This window comes from Anomaloglossus baeobatrachus, chromosome 2, assembly GCF_048569485.1.
Source record: "Anomaloglossus baeobatrachus isolate aAnoBae1 chromosome 2, aAnoBae1.hap1, whole genome shotgun sequence".
Taxonomy (NCBI): Eukaryota; Metazoa; Chordata; class Amphibia; order Anura; family Aromobatidae; genus Anomaloglossus; species Anomaloglossus baeobatrachus.
In genome coordinates this window covers 47,788,687-47,810,468 of record NC_134354.1, presented here as the reverse complement: position 1 = coordinate 47,810,468, position 21,782 = coordinate 47,788,687, and the positions used below count along the sequence as shown (strand labels likewise).

General features: G+C 50.7%; 1 protein-coding gene across 3 annotated transcripts in view; it reads left to right on the top strand.

The window, feature by feature from the left end:
• Window positions 1–21,782, top strand: part of URB1 (URB1 ribosome biogenesis factor) — a 311,203-nt gene that overhangs the window by 173,654 nt on the left and 115,767 nt on the right. For all 3 annotated transcript variants that reach the window (XM_075335040.1, XM_075335039.1, XM_075335038.1), the window contains one exon: window positions 3,346–3,547. In XM_075335040.1, the coding sequence (XP_075191155.1) occupies window positions 3,346–3,547 (202 nt within the window). The remainder of the gene's footprint in view (window positions 1–3,345; window positions 3,548–21,782) is intronic.

Sequence of the window (21,782 nt, the reverse complement as noted above, 5' to 3'; positions counted from 1 at the left end):
GAGCCTCTGAGGGAGGTTTCACTTTCTAGACTATCACAGAAAGTGGCTTTTCTGGTAGCGATCACATCTCTTCGGAGAGTGTCTGAGCTAGCAGCGCTGTCTTCCAAGGCTCCCTTCCTGGTCTTCCACCAGGACAAGGTAGTGCTGCGCCCCATTCAGGAGTTTCTCCCGAAGGTGGTATCCTCTTTTCATCTTAATCAGGATATCTCTTTGCCTTCGTTTTGTCCTCATGCAGTTCATCGGTATGAGAAGGATTTACATTTGTTAGATCTGGTGAGAGCACTCAGAATCTACATTTCCCGCACGGCGCCCCTGCGCCGTTCGGATGCACTCTTTGTCCTTGTCGCTGGTAAGCGCAAAGGGTCGCAGGCTTCTAAGGTCACCCTGGCTCGATGGATCAAAGAACCAATTCTTGAAGCCTACCGTTCTGCTGGGCTTCCGGTTCCATCAGGGCTGAAGGCCCATTCTAACAGAGCCGTGGGTGCGTCCTGGGCATTGCGACACCAGGCTACGGCTCAACAGGTGTGCCAGGCAGCTACCTGGTCGAGTCTGCACACTTTCACCAAACATTATCAGGTGCATACCTATGCTTCGGCGGACGCCAGCCTAGGTAGAAGAGTCCTGCAGGCGGCAGTTGCCTCCCCGTAGGGGAGGGCTGTCTTCGCAGCTCTAACATGAGGTATTTCTTTACCCACCCAGGGACAGCTTTTGGACGTCCCAATCGTCTGGGTCTCCCAATGGAGCGCCGAAGAAGAAGGGAATTTTGTTACTTACCGTAAATTCCTTTTCTTCTAGCTCCTATTGGGAGACCCAGCACCCGCCCTGTTGTCCTTCGGGATTTTTGGGTTTTTTCGGGTACACATGTTGTTCATGTTGAACGGTTTTTCAGTTCTCCGATGTTACTCGGAGTGAATTTGTTTAACCAAGTTATTGGCTTTCCTCCTTCTTGCTTTTGCACTAAAACTGGTGAGCCAGTGATCCCACTGGGGGTGTATAGCCAGAAGGGGAGGGGCCTTACACTTTTTAGTGTAATGCTTTGTGTGGCCTCCGGAGGCAGTAGCTATACACCCAATCGTCTGGGTCTCCCAATAGGAGCTAGAAGAAAAGGAATTTACGGTAAGTAACAAAATTCCCTTCATTAATTGTAAGTCCCTTTATGAGAAATCGGGATTGTTCACTTTTTTTAAAATGACCCCAACAAATACCTACTAAAACCACCTCCTCTCCTTCATGCTGCTGCTGGTCTCTTCATATTGAGCATCAGGTGACCACTGCAGCCAAATGGTGACCGTTGACTGACTGCAGCGGTCATGTTCCATTCTAGTTCTCTCTTCCATCTTAGATGGAACAAGACCACTGCAGCCAACCAATGGCTTATGATTGGATTCCGTGGTCAACTAATGTCCCCCCCCTCCATAGAAAAAGGAAGCCTACACACCGATGGGTGACACTGGCAGCTGTATCGAACAACGGTGGGAGTGTGATATACGTGCACGTGAGGTTTTTCTTTTTGCACATGAATACTAGTGATAAGGAAACGTTTTGGGGGCTCGGGTCCTCTTAACGAGCATTTTGATGCTCAGGTGCTTGGTACTCATTACCGACTATAATGGAAGTCAATGGGGAACTCAGAAGATTTTCTTTAAAAATTCTTGAGTTCCTCTCGGTCTTCCATTATATTTGGTAAACGAGCACCTGAGCATCAAAATGCTCATTAAGAGCATCCTAGCACCAATAGTTTTGCTCCGGAGGAGCGCAGGGACACTGACCGGATTCAGCGTTCCCATCAGCATCAGAGCAGCGATTGCAAGCTTTTCAGCAAATAACTTGTAGGCATTGTGCTCCTTGCCTAGGATACCGGCCACGTCTGACAGACCGCAGTGGTGGCCAATAACTTAGGCAACACACAGTACAACATTAAAGCTGCATTTGCCCGCGATGATGGACATAGAGTAGGATTTGCAAAGCACAATGTGCCGCAATAGTGCGTCCTTAAGTACAATCGTTAACCCACGGATAAGGTTTAAACATCAATGATAGGGATGATCGAATATCTCAAATATTTGGCAATATTCGGCTTCCCGAATATTCAACGAATAGGTCACCGCTATGCGAATATTCGAGGCGCAATATAAAGGGGGCTTTACACGCTAAGATATCGCTCATGCGAAGTCGTTGGGGTCACGGAATTTGTGACGCACATCCGGCCGCATTAGCGATGCCGTTGCGTGTGACACCTATGAGTGATTTTGCATCGTCGCAAAAATGTGCAAAATCGCTCGTCGGTGACATGGGGGTCCATTCTCAAATATCGTTACTGCAGCAGTAACTAAGTTGTTCCTGGTTCCTGCGGCAGCACACATCGCTCAGTGTGACACCGCAGGAACGAGGAAGCTCTCCTTACCTGCCTCCCGGCCGCTATGTGAAGAAAGGAGGTGGGCGGGATGTTACGTCCCGCTCATCTCCGCCCCTCCACTTATATTGGGCGGTGGTTCAGTGACGCTGCTGTGACGTCGTTGTGACCCTGAACGAACCGCCCCCTTAGAAAGGATGTCGCCGGGCAGGTATGTGTGACAGGTCTGGGTGATGTTGTGCGGCACGGGCAGCGATTTGCCCGTGTCGTACAACAGATGGGGGCGGGTACCCACGCTAGCGATATCGGTACCGATATCGCAGCGTGTAAAGCGGCCTTTAGTCTATGGGAAGCCCAAATAGTTGCTATTCGGGTTTCCCATAGATTTACATTGCGCCTCGAATATTTGCAAATAATCGAATAGCGGCGACCTATTCATCAAATATGGGCGTAGCCGAATATTTGAGGTTTTCGATCATCCCTAATCGATGCATCTAAAACTTATCATGATCAGTGGCTCCTCACGCCTTGTAAACAGCAGATGTGCTGCTGATACTATGCAAGTTGTATAAGGACCGAATCTTATTAACGATCGCTCGGTCCCCATATAATTTGATTTGTATAAAGAGCCTTAAAGGAGCTCCCATCGATCTGTGCTTATGGGCAGATATTTTCCTATGTAGCACTCCTTATGGTTGTCCAAGCCTTGGATATTGATGATGTATCTGTCCAACATCTACCCCCCCCGCCCCTCCATCGATTAACAGTTTGTAGGTCCCGTGACTACTTGTATTGATGTTCCTCTGCCATTCACTTTAATGGGGACTGAGCGATGGTACCGGAGTATGCCCACCAGGTGTACGGTGTTGTGCCGATACCATATCTCACAGCTGTCAGTGTGATCGCCAATCCACGGTGGTTGATGCTCAGTAGGTATGGGCATAAGGCTCCGTCTATAGATGGTTAATATTTCTTGTGTGTTTCCCTTTCAGTGACCTCTGCCGTTCTTCTCGTACTGAGGAAGGCTTTCTGGGACAGTCTGGTGAAGGAGGCGCAAAGCACCGAAACCTCTGAGCGGACGGCAGAACACATGGCTGTGCTTTCAAAATTGGTCCCCGTGGCTGAACAGCGAGAAGTAGAGAAACTGATGGCCGAGCTTCCGGGGGTCTTGGCTCAGCCTTCCTCTTATGAAAAGTAAGTCCCTGGTGTGAAGGGTATCTGTCTCCCCCTCCCCAAAGTGTTTGTATGCGCATGTAACACTTTCGAAGACCAGTCCAGAAATATTTTTACATGGCCAATCAGTTCCTCAGTAAGGCCACTTTCACATTGCATTTACACTTGCGTTCGCTTGTCCCATCGGTGCATCCGTCCAAACCCCCACCACAAAAAGTGTTTCGGACGCATACGCCATTGACTATAATGGAGCAGATGGAGTCAGCGTGTGCTCTGTCTTGCACCATTTTTGGGCCTGCATGTTTTCTGCAGGCGGACACCCGAACGTAGTCGGCGTATGTGTCCTAAAGACATTTTGCGGTGGGGGGGGGTTCGGACTGATGCCCCGATGGGACCAGTGACCATAGGTGAAAACGCAATGTGAAAGTGCTCTTGCAGAGACACCAGCATGGGAATGGATATGTAAATGAGGCTGAAGAGCTGTTTGTTAATCTGAAGCCACTGTCACTCCAGCTCTATTCCCCACCCACTGCAGCCGCCTCCTGCTTGATTGACAGCTGTTTTGCTTGAAGTCACACAGTATAAACGCTGTCAATCTGTTAAGGACGGGACCCAATCGGTCCCTCTTTGGATCTGACCGCTGTTCCAAATTATATTGTCATGTGTGCACGCGAGAAAGAACGATAACAGACACTATATCGGTTATGGACCTTCTCCATGACGGACACTGAGGCAACTGGTCTTTATTGTTTGAAACTTCTATAGCTCTTGAGAAGTGAAGGGTGTATACAAAAGTTTAGTCCAATCAAGTATTGTAGGCTGGACTCAGGACATATAGAAATTAGCATAGTCTCTTTTTGATTGGACAGTCCCAATTTCTTTATCGTTCCTTTGGGAGACCCAGACCATGGGTGTTTAGCTTCTGCCTCCGGAGGACACACAAAGTACTACACTTAAAAGTGTAGCTCCTCCCTCTGAGCTTATACACCCCCTGGTAGCCAGTCCTACCCAGTTTATCGCTTTGTGTTCAGGAGGTCATACATCCACACATGCATTCTCATCTGATTTGTTTGACTTTTGGAAAGAGTTTGAAGAAAAGCGGGTCAATGTCTGGACTCCCGGCATGTCCCATCTCACCCCACTGTGTCGGCGGTGTTGTTAAGGTTGATTTACAAGGCTGAAGCCTTACATGCCGCGCTCCTTCACCATCCCTTCTGGGCTCTGGCTTGAAATGGGAGCCAGCACGGTCTCCATGCCTGGCAGGAATCCGGTCTCCATCCACAGCCCCTTGAGGATTCTGTTGGACCAGAGCACTCATCCCCAGGGACATGGCCCTGCGTCTCAGCAGCTAAGTACCTGAGACGTTTATGTTGGGGGTCCCGGTTCTTTATTGTAAGGGGAGAGTATGCTGTATGTGATTGTGTTTAACTTTTCCGGCGGGTTCTCCAGCTTTTGCCTGAGAACCGCGCCGATGGTGCCTGCTTGTCGGCCTCGCCGCTTAAATTTAGGCCCCGGCTTCGCCGGAGGCCTAGTTTCGTTTTCCTGCCCTCGCATGTCACTCATGCAGAGGGACAGGTTTGGCTCCTCCCGGCGGCCGTTCTACACAGGGGAGGGACACTCCCCACTGCTGGGGCGTCCCTCCTTCCCGGCAGGTCTCTATAGCCCTCCAGTTCCCGCACTTTTATAGGAACGCCCCTAGTCCCGCCCCCTCCATTTCTCAGGCAGAGTTCACTCTGCTCTGGGACATCCTGCATTCTGCATCTCTGCTGAGGTGCTGCGCTCTGGGGGACCGGGCTTCGGGATCTGGAGGGCACACAACACCGCGCTCAGCGGTCTGGTAAGCCACAGCCGTTCTCCGGTTGTGGACCTCTGTATATTCTCCCTGGGGTTCATTCTCTGCAAAGCCCCCACTCCAGCAGCATGTCTCACACAAGGAGCAAGGCTCCAAAGCTTTATTCTGCATGCACTGCATGTAAGCTCCTGATGCCTGAGCCGAGCATTTATCCACACTGTGATGGTTGCTCTAACTTGGCGGTGCCACAGCCTGGAGTCTCACCCCCAGTGGTCTCTCAGGCTGCTGCTGCTGCTGCACCTGTGACTGAACCCCCGGCCTGGGTAGAGTCCTTTTCTAGGTCCATATCCCAGTCATTTGCTGAGTCCATGGGACTTTTGTCCAGGACTTTGATGAATATGCATCAGCCCCCCTCTCAGGGTGCCTCTAATACTCTTGACAGAGGACTCCTATCCTCTGACCTCCGTCCATCGGAGCTCACGGAGGATTCATCATCTGATCCCAGACCCTGTCCTTCTAAGAGAAGGCGCAGGGTTTCCTTCCCCTCCCCATCCCACGGCTCTGTCTCAAGAGCTGACTCTCAAGATAAGGAGGATGCCCTCACTGGGGGCTCGGAGGCTATGTATCCCATCGATTTCTCTGAGGGTGACTCAGATCTTAGTGATTTGATTGCTTCTATTAATTCTGTGCTGGATCTCAATCCGCCAGTATCAGAGGAGCAACTCTCTTTGGCAGAAAAACATCAGTTTACCTCGCCTAAGAGAGTGAAGAGTGTGTTCTTTAACCACTCCAGTTTTCAGACCGCTGTGACCAAACCCAGGGCCTGCCCTGACAAACGCTTTCCAAAGCGTGGTTCTGATGACTGGTTTCCATTTCCACGTGAGGTGGTCAAGGAGTGGTCTCACTCCCCAAAGGTAGACCCTCCGGTGTCTAGGCTATCAGCCCGGACCGTTGTGTCGGTGGCTGACGGCACCTCACTTAAGGATTCCACTGACCGTCAGATTGACCTTCTGGCCAAATCTGTGTACGAAGCTGCGGGGGCCGCGTTTTCCCCGACTTTTGCAGCAGTGTGGGCTCTCAAAGCCATCTCTGCTTCTCTAGAGGAGATGCATTCCCTCACCAAGGAATCTATGCCTGAGATGGTTACCTTAACTGCTCAGGCTTCAGCCTTTTCATCTTATGCCATGTCTGCCATGCTAGAGGCTGCTCACCGCACTGCGGTGGCTTCAGCTAATTCTCTTGTTATCCGCAGGATTTTGTGGCTTCGAGAGTGGAAGGCAGATGCTTCGTCCAAGAAGTTTCTTGCTGGGCTCCCTTTTGCTGGTTCACGGCTGTTTGGTGAACAGCTGGATGAAATCATTAAAGAAGCTACTGGCGGGAAGAGTACTTCCATGCCACAAACCAAGACCAGGAAACCCGCCCAGGGTAGGAATCAATCGAGGTTTCGTTCCTTTCGTTCCTCCAACTGGTCATCCTCTAAGCCTTCCGCCTCGTCCGCTAACTCAGCCAAGGATCAGAAATCCAACTGGCGCCCAAAAGCGCGTCCGCAGAAGACCGCAGGAGGTTCTGCCACTAAGGCAGCTTCCTCATGACTCTCGGCCCGCTCCAGCCACGTCCTTAGTCGGTGGCAGGCTCTCCCACTTTGGCGACGCTTGGTTAAAGCAGGTCTCCGATCAGTGGGTGAGAGACATCATATCTCACGGCTACAGGATAGAATTCTCTTCCAGCCCTCCAAACAGATTTTTTCTCTCTACTCCCCCCTGCTCCAAGGCCGCCGCCTTCTCGCAGGCCGTGGCGTCCTTGCAGGCAAACTGAGTGATTGTCCCAGTTCCCGCTCAGGAACGGTTCAGAGGTTTTTACTCAAATCTCTTCCTAGTTCCACAAAAGGACGGTACCTTCTGGCCCATCCTGGATCTCAAGCTTCTCAACAAGCATGTCCGGGTGCGGCAGTTTCGCATGGAGTCTCTGCGATCAGTCATTGCCTCTATGACCCAAGGGGAGTTCCTGGCGTCCATCGACATCAGAGATGCCTATCTACATCTGCTAATCGCAGTGTCACATCAGCGTTGGTTACGTTTTGCGATAGGAGAGGATCATTTCCAATTCGTGGCTCTCCCCTTCGGGTTAGCCACAGCCCCTCGGGTATTCACCAAGGTCATGGCGGCAGTGATTGCGGTCCTGCACCTCCAGGGGTTAGCAGTGCTTCCTTATCTGGATGACCTTCTGGTCAAGGGTCCATCCAGCGCAGACTGTCAGCGGAGTGTTTCGCTCACTCTCGCCACCCTAGCCCAATTCGGGTGGATTGTCAATCTTCCCAAATCCACTCTGACTCCGACCCAGAGTCTCACGTACCTAGGGATGCAGTTCGAGACTTTGCCGGCACTTGTGAAGTTGCCCTTAATCAAACAGCAATCTCTCCGGCTAGCGGTGCGCTCTCTCCTGAGGCCCCACCGTTATTCCCTCAGGCGCCTGATGCAGGTGCTGGGTCAAATGGTGGCTTCCATGGAGGCGGTTCCCTTTGCCCAGTTCCATCTGCGTCCTCTGCAGCTGGACATTCTCCGCTGTTGGGACAAGCGGCCTTCCTCCTTACACAGGTTAGTGGCTCTCTGTCGCCACGGACCAGGACCTCTCTTCAGTGGTGGCTTCGACCCCTCTCCCTGTCCCAAGGGCGCTCCTTCCTGGCTCCGTCCTGGGTGATTCTCACCACGGATGCCAGCCTATCCGGCTGGGGAGCGGTACATCTCCACCACAGAGCTCAGGGCACTTGGACTCCGTCCGAGTCAGCCCTTTCAATCAATGTGCTGGAAACCAGAGCTGTGCTTCTAGCTCTCCTAGCCTTTCACCACCTGTTGGCGGGCAGGCACATTCGAGTCCAGTCAGACAACGCGACAGCGGTTGCCTACATCAATCACCAAGGCGGGACACGCAGCCGCCTGGCAATGTTGGAGGTCCAACGCATTCTTCAATGGGCGGAGGACTGCAAGTCCACCATATCCGCAGTCCACATCCCTGGCGTAGAAAACTGGGAGGCAGATTATCTCAGCCGTCAATCCGTGGACGGTGGCGAGTGGTCTCTGTACCCGGCAGTGTTTCAGTCAATCTGCCGCAAGTGGGGCACTCCGGACGTGGACCTAATGGCATCCCGTCACAACAACAAGGTTCCGGTTTACGTGGCTCGCTCCCACGATCCTCAGGCCTTCGCCGCGGACGCTCTGGTTCAAGACTGGTCCCAGTTTCGTCTGTCCTACGTGTTTCCCCTTCTAGCTCTCTTGCCCAGAGTCCTGCGCAAGATCAGAATGGAGGGCTGTCGAGTCATCCTCATTGCACCGGACTCGCCCAGACGAGCTTGGTATCCGGACCTGCTCCAACTGTCCGTGGAGATGCCGTGGCATCTTCCGGACCGTCCAGACCTGCTCTCGCAAGGTCCGTTTTTCCGCCTGAATTCTGCGGCACTCAAATTGACGGCGTGGCTCTTGAGTCCTAGATTTTGACGGCTTCTGGTATTCCTCCTGAAGTCATCTCCACTGACTCTGGCCCGTAAGTCTTCCTCCGTCAAGATCTATCACAGGACTTGGAAAATTTTCCTGTCCTGGTGTCACTCTTCCGGCCATTCTCCTTGGCCATTTTCGTTGCCGACCCTTCTGTCTTTTTTACAGTCCGGTCTGCAGCTTGGACTGTCCCTCAACTCTCTCAAGGGACAAGTCTCCGCTCTATCAGTGCTGTTTCAGCGGCGTCTCGCCCGGCTGGCTCAGATCCGCACCTTCATGCAAGGTGCGTCTCACATCATTCCGCCTTATCGGCGGCCCTTGGATCCCTGGGACCTTAACTTGGTCCTCACGGTATTGCAAAAACCCCCCTTTGAGCCCCTTAGGGAGGTTTCTTTGTATCGTCTTTCTCAAAAGGTGGCCTTTCTAGTTGCCATAACTGCTCTCAGGAGAGTCTCTGATTTGGCTGCGCTCTCCTCGGAGTCGCCTTTTTTGGTTTTTCACCAAGACAAGGTAGTTCTCCGTCCGACCCCGGACTTTCTTCCTAAGGTCTCTCCCTTCCACCTTAACCAGGATATTTCCTTGCCTCCCTTCTGTCCGGCCCCTGTTCATCGCTTTGAGAAAGCGCTGCATACTCTAGATCTGGTGCGTGCTCTCCGGATTTATGTGGCTCGCACCGCTGCGCTTAAGCGGTGCACCTCTCTTTTTGTGCTAACCACAGGGCGGCGCAAGGGTCTCTCTGCTTCTAAGCCGACCTTAGCCCGTTGGATTAGATCGACCATTTCGGATGCCTACCAGAGTACTCAGGTGCCTCCCCCGCCGGGGATCAAAGCACACTCGACCAGAGCTGTCGGTGCCTCTTGGGCTTTTAGACACCAGGCTACGGCTCAACAAGTCTGTCAGGCTGCCACTTGGACTAGCCTGCATACCTTTTCGAAGCACTACCAAGTGCATGCTCATGCTTCGGCAGATGCGAGCTTGGGCAGACGCATCCTTCAGGCGGCTGGCGCCCACTTGTGAAGTTAGGCTCCGCCTACTTCTTAGTTTTTTTCTGTTTATTCCCACCCAGGGACAGCTTTGGAACGTCCCATGGTCTGGGTCTCCCAAAGGAACGATAAAGAAAAAGAGAATTTTGTTACTTACCGTAAATTCTTTTTCTTATAGTTCCGTATTGGGAGACCCAGCTCCCTCCCTGTTGCCTGTTGGCAATTTTCTTGTTCCGTGTGTTATCACCGGCTGTTGTCGTGGACAGAGTCTCCGGTTGTTCCGGTTCTTATTCGGTTCTACTTGTGGGTGGCTATTCTCCTTCAGCTTTTGCACTAAACTGGCTAGGACTGGCTACCAGGGGGTGTATAAGCTCAGAGGGAGGAGCTACACTTTTAAGTGTAGTACTTTGTGTGTCCTCCGGAGGCAGAAGCTAAACACCCATGGTCTGGGTCTCCCAATACGGAACTATAAGAAAAAAAATTTACGGTAAGTAACAAAATTCTTTTTCTTTGTTCATCAGCTTCTTTGGGTGTAGACAGGATATGGCAGCCATCTTCAGAATTACATGTGCTGGTATATTGTATTAAGGAAAATACACTAAATATGCAATATACATATATATCTATTAGAAAAAAGAACAAAGACATTCATAAACGTGTGTTAGTTTACATCTACTAAACTATATACCTGAGTCTATGAAATGGCTGAATTAAGTATTTTTGGATACTCAATTCTTATCCTCAACAAATCAAGCAGGAGGTGTCAGCACTGGGAATAGAGCTGGAGTGACGGAGGCTTCAGATCTAGCATTGTTAGTCCTCCTCATTTGTATATCAGTTCAAACGCTGAGCTCTCATTGACAGAGGAAAAGAACCAGCCATGTAAAGGTATTGCTGGCCTTGTCTTACACAGTTTGGAGGGGATGGGGGAACCTGCTATGTTCTTTTTTTTTTTTTTTTTTTTTTTAAAGCTCCTCACATCTCAAAAGTATAGGTTGGGGAGACCATCAATCATGACTGAAGTGGTGGCTGCTCCGCTATGAGACTGCCGCAGGTAGCAAAGTACAGTGTTTAGCTATTTCATACAGTCCTACTATCTTTTCAGAGGGCTACTTCAGAACCCTTTCCCGGTGGACAGCACCCCCCACCAATCTTTTGAATATGTCAAACCTTTTAATGATGATGTTGAGGGGAGACACTAGGGGTCTCTCAAGGTCTGACTGCTCTTTCAGATTATAATGTCATGTGTGCACGCAGGAAGATATAACAGACTTAAATCGGTTATAAGCTTCCTTCCATGACAGACGCCTCTGAAATTCTGCTCGTTTATTGTTCACAAAACTTTTATAGTTCTAGATAAGAAAAGGGTGTACACAAAATATAGTCTAATCAAGTATTGCAGGTTGGGCTCGGGGCGTGTAGCAACTTGCATAGTCTCTACTGGATTGGTTAATCCAAACTTTGGGTGTTTTCAATCTCCTTATCACCTTAGGCATTGTCCACAATGCAGGTGCCATCTTTGAGTTACATGTCCTGGCATTTTGTATTAAGGAAAATCACTGAATATATTTATATATGTGTTAGTAGAAAACAAAAGCATTCATAAATATTTGTTAGGCTGCATCAACTAAACTACATATTTGGGTCTGTGAAATGGCTGAATTAAGTATTTCAGGTTACTAAATTCTTACCCTCAACAATGAGAGTAATCCTTTAAATATATCGATATAAATACTAAATACTGTTGTTACTACCCCCATCTATTTGAAGAGTGGATGCCCTGTTATGATGTCCATTATAAGCACCTGTAATGGTCATTGGTGCCAACCTTGGTTTGCTGGACACTACTCTATGTACAGGTACCACCTCTGAGACCCCCCCATCAGCCCATCAGCCGATTATAGAATATCTTCTGGGTGTTCATAACCAATAGCTTATTGTTATTCAGTTTTATTTTAATTTTTTTGACTAATGGGAATTCCACCCTGGAACCTCCACTAATCCCCAAGAGCAGGGTCAGCTGAGATTTAAGACCCCATTGCACAGGGAACTGCGTCCTGCATCAATCAAGTGCGTGGGTTCAGCTCCGGTTTCCTCTACAGTTGGGTGGCCAGGGCCAATCTGTGCAAGAAAAGCTTAGGAGACCGTGCACTAAATCTGCACTGCGGCCCCTTCCTTTTCAGGATCTGTGGTGGTCCTGGAGATCAGGCAATTATGACATACGCTGGTTATATATGGGAATATCCCTTGAAATTGTCTTGGATTGTCATGCCCTTTACAACTGCTTCCACTTTTAGACGGCATGCACAACCAGAACCACTGATTGGCTGCAGTGCTAGATGTTGAGGGGTTTGAGCAGCTTAAGAAAAGTGATCGAACCCCAAGACACAGAAGAAGGCAGCCATACTGTTGCTTCTCTATGAGCAAATGGCTGAAATTCACTTGTAATTTTTCTGGGAAATGTTCATTAGGTGTCGGGCTGCTCCGTTCCGATTGTCCCCACAGTGCCCATACAGCATGTCCTGTAACAAGTCACACAGATTCGAAGAAATGCTCTGTTTTCGGCTTGTTAGTCAGCCTGTTACCAGTGCTAAGGTGGCAGCTGTGGGCGCCGTCTGTTCCTACCCTGCTGGCAGCACTGTTGGCTGCTGATTGTTGCACTTCGGTACATGAGTTTTCATGAAAATACATGTTATTTTGTGTTAAATAATCATTAATGAGAGAGCAAGTGATGGAGAGTGACCCAGCGTAAGCTCAAGAGGGCTGGAGATTAGGAAATCTGCGCTATATGGAGAAGAATATCGGACTCTCCTCTTAATCATTGAATTCAGGTTTTTCCTTCAGTCCCATTGTAACTGGTGTATAACCTCGTGCCCCATTACCACTGATGTAATAAGTCCATTCATTACATATCTTCCTCCCAAATTTCCCCCCATCACCTGTGAGTGATGTTATTGAGAGATGGAAGGAACCAGAGTAACTCGGTCACAAAGTGGAGACCCCGTAACATTACAGAGCAGGGGACCAAGTGCTGAGGAGTAGAGGGGGCAAAAATCATTAATGCTCTGCTGACCCCATAACTGCCAGGTCTAGACCTCCTCTGGTAACATCAGCACAAACACTGCGCCCTCCAGGAGCTTCATGGCCAAGCACAGTGCTGTACAGTGCTGTACATTGCCTGTACATTGCCGTACATCGCCATGCACAGTGCTGAGCCGTACATCGCCAAGCACAGTGCTGAGCCGTACATCACCAAGCACAATGCTGAGCACTAGATGGAGCGATGTTAATCTGCCACCACTGGATTCTGAAGGAAACGTGTTCTGTGCAGTGATGGATCACATTCCTCTATCTGGCGTCTGATTGATGAGTCTGGGTTTGGTGAATTTCAAGAAAATGTTCCCTGCCTGACTGCATTGTTCTCGCTGTACAGTCTGGTGGAGGAGGATAATACTATGGGTTGTTTTCCAGGTCTCCGCCTTGGCCCTTTAGTTCCTGTGATGGGAAATCTTAATGCTTCAGCACACGACATTTTGGTTGATTGTAGCTTCCATCTTTGTAGGAACAGTTTGGGGAAGGCCCTTTTCTGTTCTCCATGACAATGCCCAGTTCACAAGGTCCATACAGGCATGGTTGGAGAGAGTTTGTTGGAAGAACCTCACCAGCTGCATAGAGCCCCGACCTCAACCACATTCAACACCTTTGGGATTAGCTAGAACTGAGATTGTGAGCTTGGCCTCTCCCCAACATCAGTGACCCCCCCCAAATGCCTTTCTGGATAAATAGGCAAAAGTTCCCACAGGCGCTTCCAAAATTTTGTAGGAATTGTTACTACAAGAGCGTAAGCGGTTATAGCTTTAGAGGGACTGACTCCATATTGATATTGTTCACCAACCATGAAAAATGTGTTGGAATTTTTGCTAGGGAATGGGAACATCCCAAAAAGAACAAAATTCTTGGAGATTCTATACCCATTTTTGTAGAAAGTTGGAAGCAAATGGGTAGTGTCTCTCTAAGTGGATCCCTTGGTCACCTGGCTCTCCACCAACACCATCCTGCCTCTCTCAAAGAGCTTCACTTCAAGGACCCCTCCGACAGTTATACGGAGACTCTAGTGAAATCTGCCTTTGAGGCCATGGGTTTGGCCCTCTGCTTGTACTTCGCCTCAACATGAGTTTCAAGGTGATTTCTGCCTGGGCTAAATTACTGCGACAGGGTATTCTGTTCAGCGCTTCCTCTTGTGGCCTGGTGGCCATAGTGGACCAGATTGCTCGCGCAGTAAAATAAAACCCCTTCTAACAGCTTCTCTGGGCTTGTTCTGTCCTTGCAGCAAGCAACAGCGTTACAATCTGTAGGGTCTAAGCATGGAATGCGAATTCAGCATCCAAAAAAGTCCCTTACCATTAATTCCCTTCCATGGATATTCCCTTTTGGAGTATAGTTAGACAAAAAACTTCAGACGCCACCGGGAGAAAAGTACTTAGCTTCTGCAATAGACGCCAAAACGTCCACGTCCAAAAGTCACACAACTCGTTTTCGCTCGTTTCGATAATTCACAGTCAGAAGAAATCATCAAAAGGATAAGGAGGCTGTGTTTCAACCATATTCCCTCATAGCGGCCACCAGAACATGCTATCCAGATCCAACACATTTTCCTCTGCATGATAGTGCATCCCCACCTGGGAATCCTCTCAGGGTTGGGGGTGGTTGTCTCCTCCTGTTCTGAGACGAATATCGTTCCATAATAGATGACACCTGGTTTGGGATGTCATTTCGTATAGCTATTAAATGGTTTTCCGCCCTTCCTTATGCTCGCCTCTTTGAGTCCTGCTACCCAAAGAATTCCTCTTTTATTCCTGGTTTCTTCGGGGCCATCAATTTTGTTTTTCTGTTCTAGCTTCATCATTCCTCTTACCCCCCTCAGGAGCATTTTTCAGGTTTTCAAACCGGTTTGTGGTCCCAAAGAAGGATGGTTCTATTCATCCCATCCTGGACCCCAAATTGTGAAACAGATGCATCTGCCTTTGTCACTTCAAGATGCAATCTCTTCGTTCTGTAATAGCTTCCATGGAGCCCGAGGAGTTCCTATGCTCAGTGGACATCTAGGATGCCTATCTGCATATACCCATCTTTCCATCCCATAAGAGATTTCTACACTTCGGAGTTCAGGGTTCACGTTTTCAGTTCACCGCACTGCCCTTTGGCCTATCCCCATCCCCTGGGTTTTCACAAAGGTAAAGGAAGCTGTCATGGCCACACTTTAGACAATTGGCATTCATTATGTAGATGCCATACTGATCAAAGCGACCTCCCCCTCAGCTTTTCGTGAGAGCCTGAACATCACTCTTGATATCCTTTCTTGATTCGGCTGGATTATCAACAGAACGAAGTAGTCTCTGATCCCAGCCCTGCGCATTATGTTCCTAGGAATGCTGTTCAACATCGTATACGCAAGAGTCTTCCTGACCGATGACAAGTACTCGGCTATCCTAAGAGGCATTCACTCTCTCAAACTTCAATCTCCATGCTCTCTTCAGTTCTCAATGAGCATTCTGGGCAAGATGGTAGCCGCAATGGAAGCTATGCCATACGCTCATTTCCACACTCACCCTCCACAACGTTTCCTTCGATCAAGAACAGACAAATCCCTCACTTCCTGGACCACTATTTCAGGTCCTTACATTACAGGGACAATGGAACGCTTAGGAATCGCCTTTCCCCATCAGCCTCCTGGAGCTCAGAGCAATCCTCCTGGCTCACCTCCACTGGCAGGACCTTCTCTTCGGCTGTCCGATCCATGTCCAGTCCAACAACGCCATAGCCGTGGCATACATCAGCAATTAGGGAGGAATTCTGTCGAGCAGTGATGTCAAAGGTATCCCGCATCCTATCATGGACAGAACAAAATGTTTCAACAATCTCAGCAATGCATATTCCTGGAGTGGACAACTGGGCCACTAAATTCCTCAGCTGAGAAGGCCTTGACTGAGGCGAGTGGTTCCTGACCCCGGTTGTCTTCAACCAGATTTGCTACAAGAGGGACACCTCAGACGTCAACCTGATGACATTCAGAGTAAACCACAAGGTTCCCCAGTTTGTGTCCAGGTCCTGCGATCCACTTGGGATCAGCTCCAGCACTCTGGTGATCTCCTGGTCTCCGTTCTCCCTCTCACACCTGTTTCCCCCTCTTCTCTCGCTGCTCCCCAGCCTGATCAAGATGGAGGTAGTACCCATCATTGTTGTGGCCCTAGAAGGCCTTGTTACGTGGAGCTGATCCACTTCATGGAAGTTTCCATATCTTCCAAACCACCTCGCAGGGTCCTCTCTTCCTCCAAAATATTCGGTTGCTCATTTTAACAGCATGGCTGTTGAAGCCGTGGTATTGAGATCTACTGGTCTCTCAGATCTGGTCATCCAGAGTATGATCAAGGCAAGAAGGTCTTCCTACTCACAATTATCACCGTACATGGAAGGCCTTCTTCCACTGGTGCAAGACCAACCAAACCGCTCACATGGCTTTCTTATCTTCTCTCCTCTCTTTCCTGCAGATTCTGGCCTGTCCCTCAGCTCCTATAAATGTCAGGTCTCCACACTCTCCATTCTTTTCCAGAGAAACCGGACATTCCGTTCACAGGTCAGAACCTTCCTTCAGAGCGTCGCTCATTCTACTCCTCATTACCAGCCTCTTGTAGAGCCTTGGGGCCTTCAAGGGTCCCCATTCACATCGCTTCAAGAGGTCTCTTTCCTTCCTCTCCTGGAAGGTTGCCTTCTTGGTAGCCATCACCTCGATCAGACGAGTGTCAGAACTTGCAACCCTCTCCTGTCGCTCTCCCTACCTGGTATTTCACCTGGATCAAGTGGTCCTACACCCTTTTCCATTCTTTCTTCCTAAGGTTGTTTCCTCTTTTCATCCTAACAAGAGAGACAATTTGAATATTTCTTAGAGGGGCGTGGCAGCTATAAGTCCCCTTACCTGGCAGCCAGACTGGCTTGCAAAGTCTCCTTAAGGAGAATAGTGTTCCCCCGTGGTCCCCACATAGCTTTCTCATGAGCCAGATCAGACACCCCCATACTTTGCACTGATGAGGGGCAAGCACCCCGAAACACCGTGTCTGCAAATTGGGATTCTGATCTGGCTTATATATCCTGAGTCATATTGCAAAGGATTGTTGAAAATCCACTTATGACTTTTAGGATCGCTACTTCCAATAGGTGGCGCTGCGCTAGAGTTTGTCTCCTTTACTGGAGAGACAATTTGAACATCCTAACAAGGACATTGTGCTCCCTTTTATTCTTGCCATCACCCACTCATCTTCTGGAGCAGTTACCGTATTTTTCGCTTTATAAGACGCACTTTTGTTCCCCCAAATTTTGGGGGAAAGTAGGGGGTGCGTCTTATAAGCCGAATATATATGGGGGGTATATATATATATATATATATATATATATATATATATATATATATATATATATATATATATAATATTTCTTCATCGTTCCTTATGGGAGACCCAGACCATGGGTGTATGGCTTCTGCCTCCGGAGGACACACAAAGTACTACACTAAAAAGTGTAGCTCCTCCCTCCGAGCATATACACCACCTGGATAACCAAATCTAGCCAGTTCAATGCTTTGTGTTCAGGAGGCACACATGCATTCTCATCTGATTTTTGATTTTAAAGAGTTGGAAGAAAAGCGGGTCCAAGCCTGGACTCCCGGCATGTCCCTTCTCACCCCACTGTGTCGGCGGTGTTGTTAAGGTTGATTTCAAGGCTGGAGCCTTACATGCCGCGCTCCTTCACCATCCCTCGGGCTCTGGCTTGAAGTGGGAGCCAGCACGGTTCTCCCTGCCTTGCAGGAGACCGGTCTCCATCCGCAGCCCTTTCAGGAACCTGCCGGACGGAGCACTCATCCCTCAGGGACCTGGCCCTGCGTCTCACAAGCTAAGTATTTGAGACGTTATTGCAGGGGGTCCTTTGCATCTTTATTGTTGGGGAGAGTGTGTCAGGTTACATTTCCGGCCGGTTCTCTGGTTTTCACCTGAGAACCGCGCCGAGGGTGCCTGCTCGCCGGCCACATTGTAAAATTTAGGCCCCGGCTTCGGCTGCGGCCTACTTTCGTTTTCACTGCCCCTGCATGTCAGTCATGCAGAGGGACAGTGCGGCGCCGCCCACCGGCCGTTCAGCACAGGGGAGGACACTCCTCTCTGAGGAGATGTTTCCCTCCCCTGTATATCTCCTTGGCCCTCCGGTTCCCGCTCTTGGACTAGGCCCCGCTCCCCCTCCTCACTCCGGCGCCATTTTTTCAGCGTTCTCACACTGATCGGCGCTGGCTGCTGCATCTCTGCAACCTGTCTGGGGGTCCGAGCTGTGGGATCCGGAGGGCACACAAAACGGTCTGGTAAGCCACAACCTCTGGTTGTGGACTTTCTTATACACTCTCTGGGGGTCATTCTGAAAGGAGTGTGTTCTTTACTGCAGAGCCTCCACCTCAGCAGCATGTCTCACAATAGGAGCAAGGCTGCAAGGCTGTACTCAATATGCACTGCATGTAAGCTCGTACTGCCTGAACCGAGCACATATCCACATTGTGATGCCTGCTCTAACATGGTGGTGCCTCAGCCTGGAGTCTCCCCAGTGGTCCCTCCGGCTGCTCCGGCCCCGGTGGCTGAACCCCCGGCTTGGGTAGAATCGTTTTCTAAGGCTATCTCCCAGTCCTTTGCCGACTCCATGGGACAGCTGTCCCGGACTCTGCTGAGCATGCATCAGCCCCCTTCTCAGGGCGCTTCTGCTGCTTCGGCTCGCTCTGCAGAGCTCACAGAGGATTCTTCATCTGCTCCCAGACCCCGTCCTCCTAAAAGGAGACGCAGGGTCCCCTCTCCTTCCTCGTCCCGCGGCTCCGTTTCACGAGCCGACTCGCAGGACGAGGAGGATGTCTTTACTGGGGGCTCGGACGCTACCTCCATGTGCCCCATTGATCTGACCGAGGGTGATGCGGATGTTAGTGATTTGATTGCGTCCATTAATTCCGTACTGGACCTCAATCCGCCAGTATCAGAGGAGCAACCCTCTCTGGCAGAAAAGCACCAGCTTACCTTGCCTAAGAGAACAAGGAGTGTGTTCTTTAACCACTCCAGTTTTCAAGCCACTGTGTCCAAGCCCAGAGCCTATCCTGACAAACGCTTCCCAAAGCGTGGTTCTGATGACCGTTTTCCTTTTCCACCAGAGGTGGTCAAGGAGTGGGCTCACTCACCAAAGGTAGACCCTCCGGTGTCTAGACTCTCAGCCCGGACAGTTGTATCTGTGGCTGATGGCGCCTCACTTAAGGATCCCACTGACCGCCAGGTTGACCTCCTGGCCAAGTCTGTCTATGAAGCGGCAGGGGCCTCGTTCTCCCCATCCTTTGCAGCAGTGGGGGCTCTCAAAGCCATCTCTGCTTCCCTAGAGGAGATGCATTCCCTCACTAGGGACTCTATGCCTGAATTGGTTGCCTTAACTTCCCAGGCTTCAGCCTTTTCAGCCTACGCCATGTCTGCCATGCTGGAGGCTTCTCACCGCACTGCGGTGGCCTCCGCTAATTCCCTCGCTATCCGCAGGATCTTGTGGCTTCGACAGTGGAAGGCAGATGCTTCCTCAAAGAAGTACCTTGCTGGGCTCCCATTTGCTGGGTCCAGGCTGTTCGGTGAACAACTGGATGAAATAATTAAGGAGGCTACTGGCGGGAAGAGTACTTCCTTGCCACAGACTAAAACCAGGAAACCTGTCCAGGGCAGGAACCAGTCGAGGTTTCGTTCCTTTCGTTCCTCTAACTGGTCGTCCTCTAAGCCCTCGGCCTCGTCCACTAACTCAGCCAAGGACCAGAAGCCCACCTGGCGCAAGAAGCCGCGTCCACAAAGGTCCGCAGGAGCTGCTGCCACCAAGGCAGCCTCCTCTTGACTATCTGGCCGAGCCAGCAACGTCCTTGGTCGGTGGCAGGCTCTCCCACTTTGGCGACGTGTGGTTTCAACACGTCTCCGATCAGTGGGTGCGGGAGATCATCTCCCACGGCTACAGGATAGAGTTCTCTTCCAGCCCGCCAAACAGATTCTTTCTGTCAACTCCCCCCTGCTCCAAGGCCGCCGCCTTCTCTCAGGCCGTGGCATCCTTACAGGCCAACGGAGTAATTGTACCGGTTCCCGCCAGGGAACGGTTCAGAGGTTTTTACTCAAATCTCTTCCTAGTCCCCAAAAAGGACGGTTCCTTCCGGCCCGTCCTGGATCTCAAGCTTCTCAACAAGCATGTTCAGGTGCGGCATTTTCGCATGGAGTCTCTGCGATCAGTCATTGCCTCAATGACCCAAGGAGATTTCCTGGCATCCATCGACATCAGAGATGCCTATCTGCATGTGCCAATTGCAGTTTCACACCAGCGTTGGCTACGTTTTGCAATCGGAGAGGAACATTTCCAATTCGTGGCTCTCCCCTTCGGGTTAGCCACGGCCCCTCGAGTATTTACCAAGGTCATGGCAGCAGTGGTTGCGGTTCTGCACCTCCAGGGGTTGGCAGTGATTCCTTACCTGGACGACCTTCTTGTCAAGGCTTCATCCAGTGCAGACTGTCAGCGGAGTGTCTCGCTCACTCTCGCCACGCTTGTTCAATTCGGGTGGCTTGTCAATCTGCCCAAGTCCACTCTGACCCCGACCCAAAAACTTACGTACCTAGGGATGCAATTCGAGACTCTGCTGGCACTTGTGAAGCTGCCCTTAGTCAAACAGCAGTCCCTCCATCTGGCGGTGCGCTCTCTGTTGAGGCCCCGCCGTCATTCCATCAGGCACCTCATGCAGGTGCTGGGTCAGATGGTAGCGTCAATGGAAGCGGTTCCCTTTGCCCAGTTCCATCTGCGTCCTCTGCAGCTGGACATTCTCCGCTGTTGGGACAAGCGGACTTCTTCCTTGCACAGGTTGGTGGCTCTGTCGCCACAGACCAGGAGCTCTCTTCAGTGGTGGCTTCGGCCCCTCTCTGTGTCTCAGGGACGATCCTTCCTGATCCCGTCCTGGGTGATTCTCACCACGGATGCCAGCCTATCCGGCTGGGGAGCAGTATTTCTCCACCACCGAGCACAGGGCACTCGGACTCCGTCCGAATCAGCCCTCTCAATCAATGTGCTGGAAATCAGAGCTGTGCTCCTAGCTCTCGTAGCCTTTCACCACCTGTTCGCGGGCAAGCACATTCGAGTCCAGTCAGACAACGCGACAGCAGTTGCCTACATCAATCACCAGGGCGGGACTCGCAGCCGCCTGGCAATGTTGGAGGTTCAACGCATCCTTCAGTGGACGGAGGACTCCAAGTCCACCATATCCGCAGTCCACATCCCAGGCGTGGAAAACTGGGAGGCAGATTATCTCAGCCGTCAAACCGTGGACAGCGGCGAGTGGGCTCTGCATCCAGCAGTGTTCCGGTCGATCTGCCGCAAGTGGGGCACTCCGGAAGTGGATCTAATGGCATCCCGGCACAACAACAAGGTCCCGGTTTACGTGGCTCGCTCCCACGATCCTCAGGCCTTTGCAGCGGACGCGCTGGTTCAGGATTGGTCCCAGTTCCGTCTGTCTTACGTGTTTCCCCCTCTAGCTCTCTTGCCCAGAGTCCTGCGCAAGATCAGAATGGAGGGCCGTCGGGTCATACTCATTGCTCCAGACTGGCCCAGGCGAGCTTGGTACCCAGACCTGCTCCGTCTGTCCGTAGAGGTGCCGTGGCATCTCCCGGACCACCCAAACCTTCTCTCACAAGGTCCGTTTTTCCGCCAGAATTCTGCAGCTCTCAGATTGACGGCGTGGCTCTTGAGTCCTGGATCCTGACTGCTTCCGGCATTCCTCCCGAAGTCATCTCCACTATGACTCAGGCTCGGAAGTCTTCCTCGGCCAAAATTTACCACAGGACTTGGAGAATTTTTCTATCCTGGTGTCGTTCTTCCGGCCATGCCCCTTGGCCTTTTTCCCTGCCGACCCTTCTGTCCTT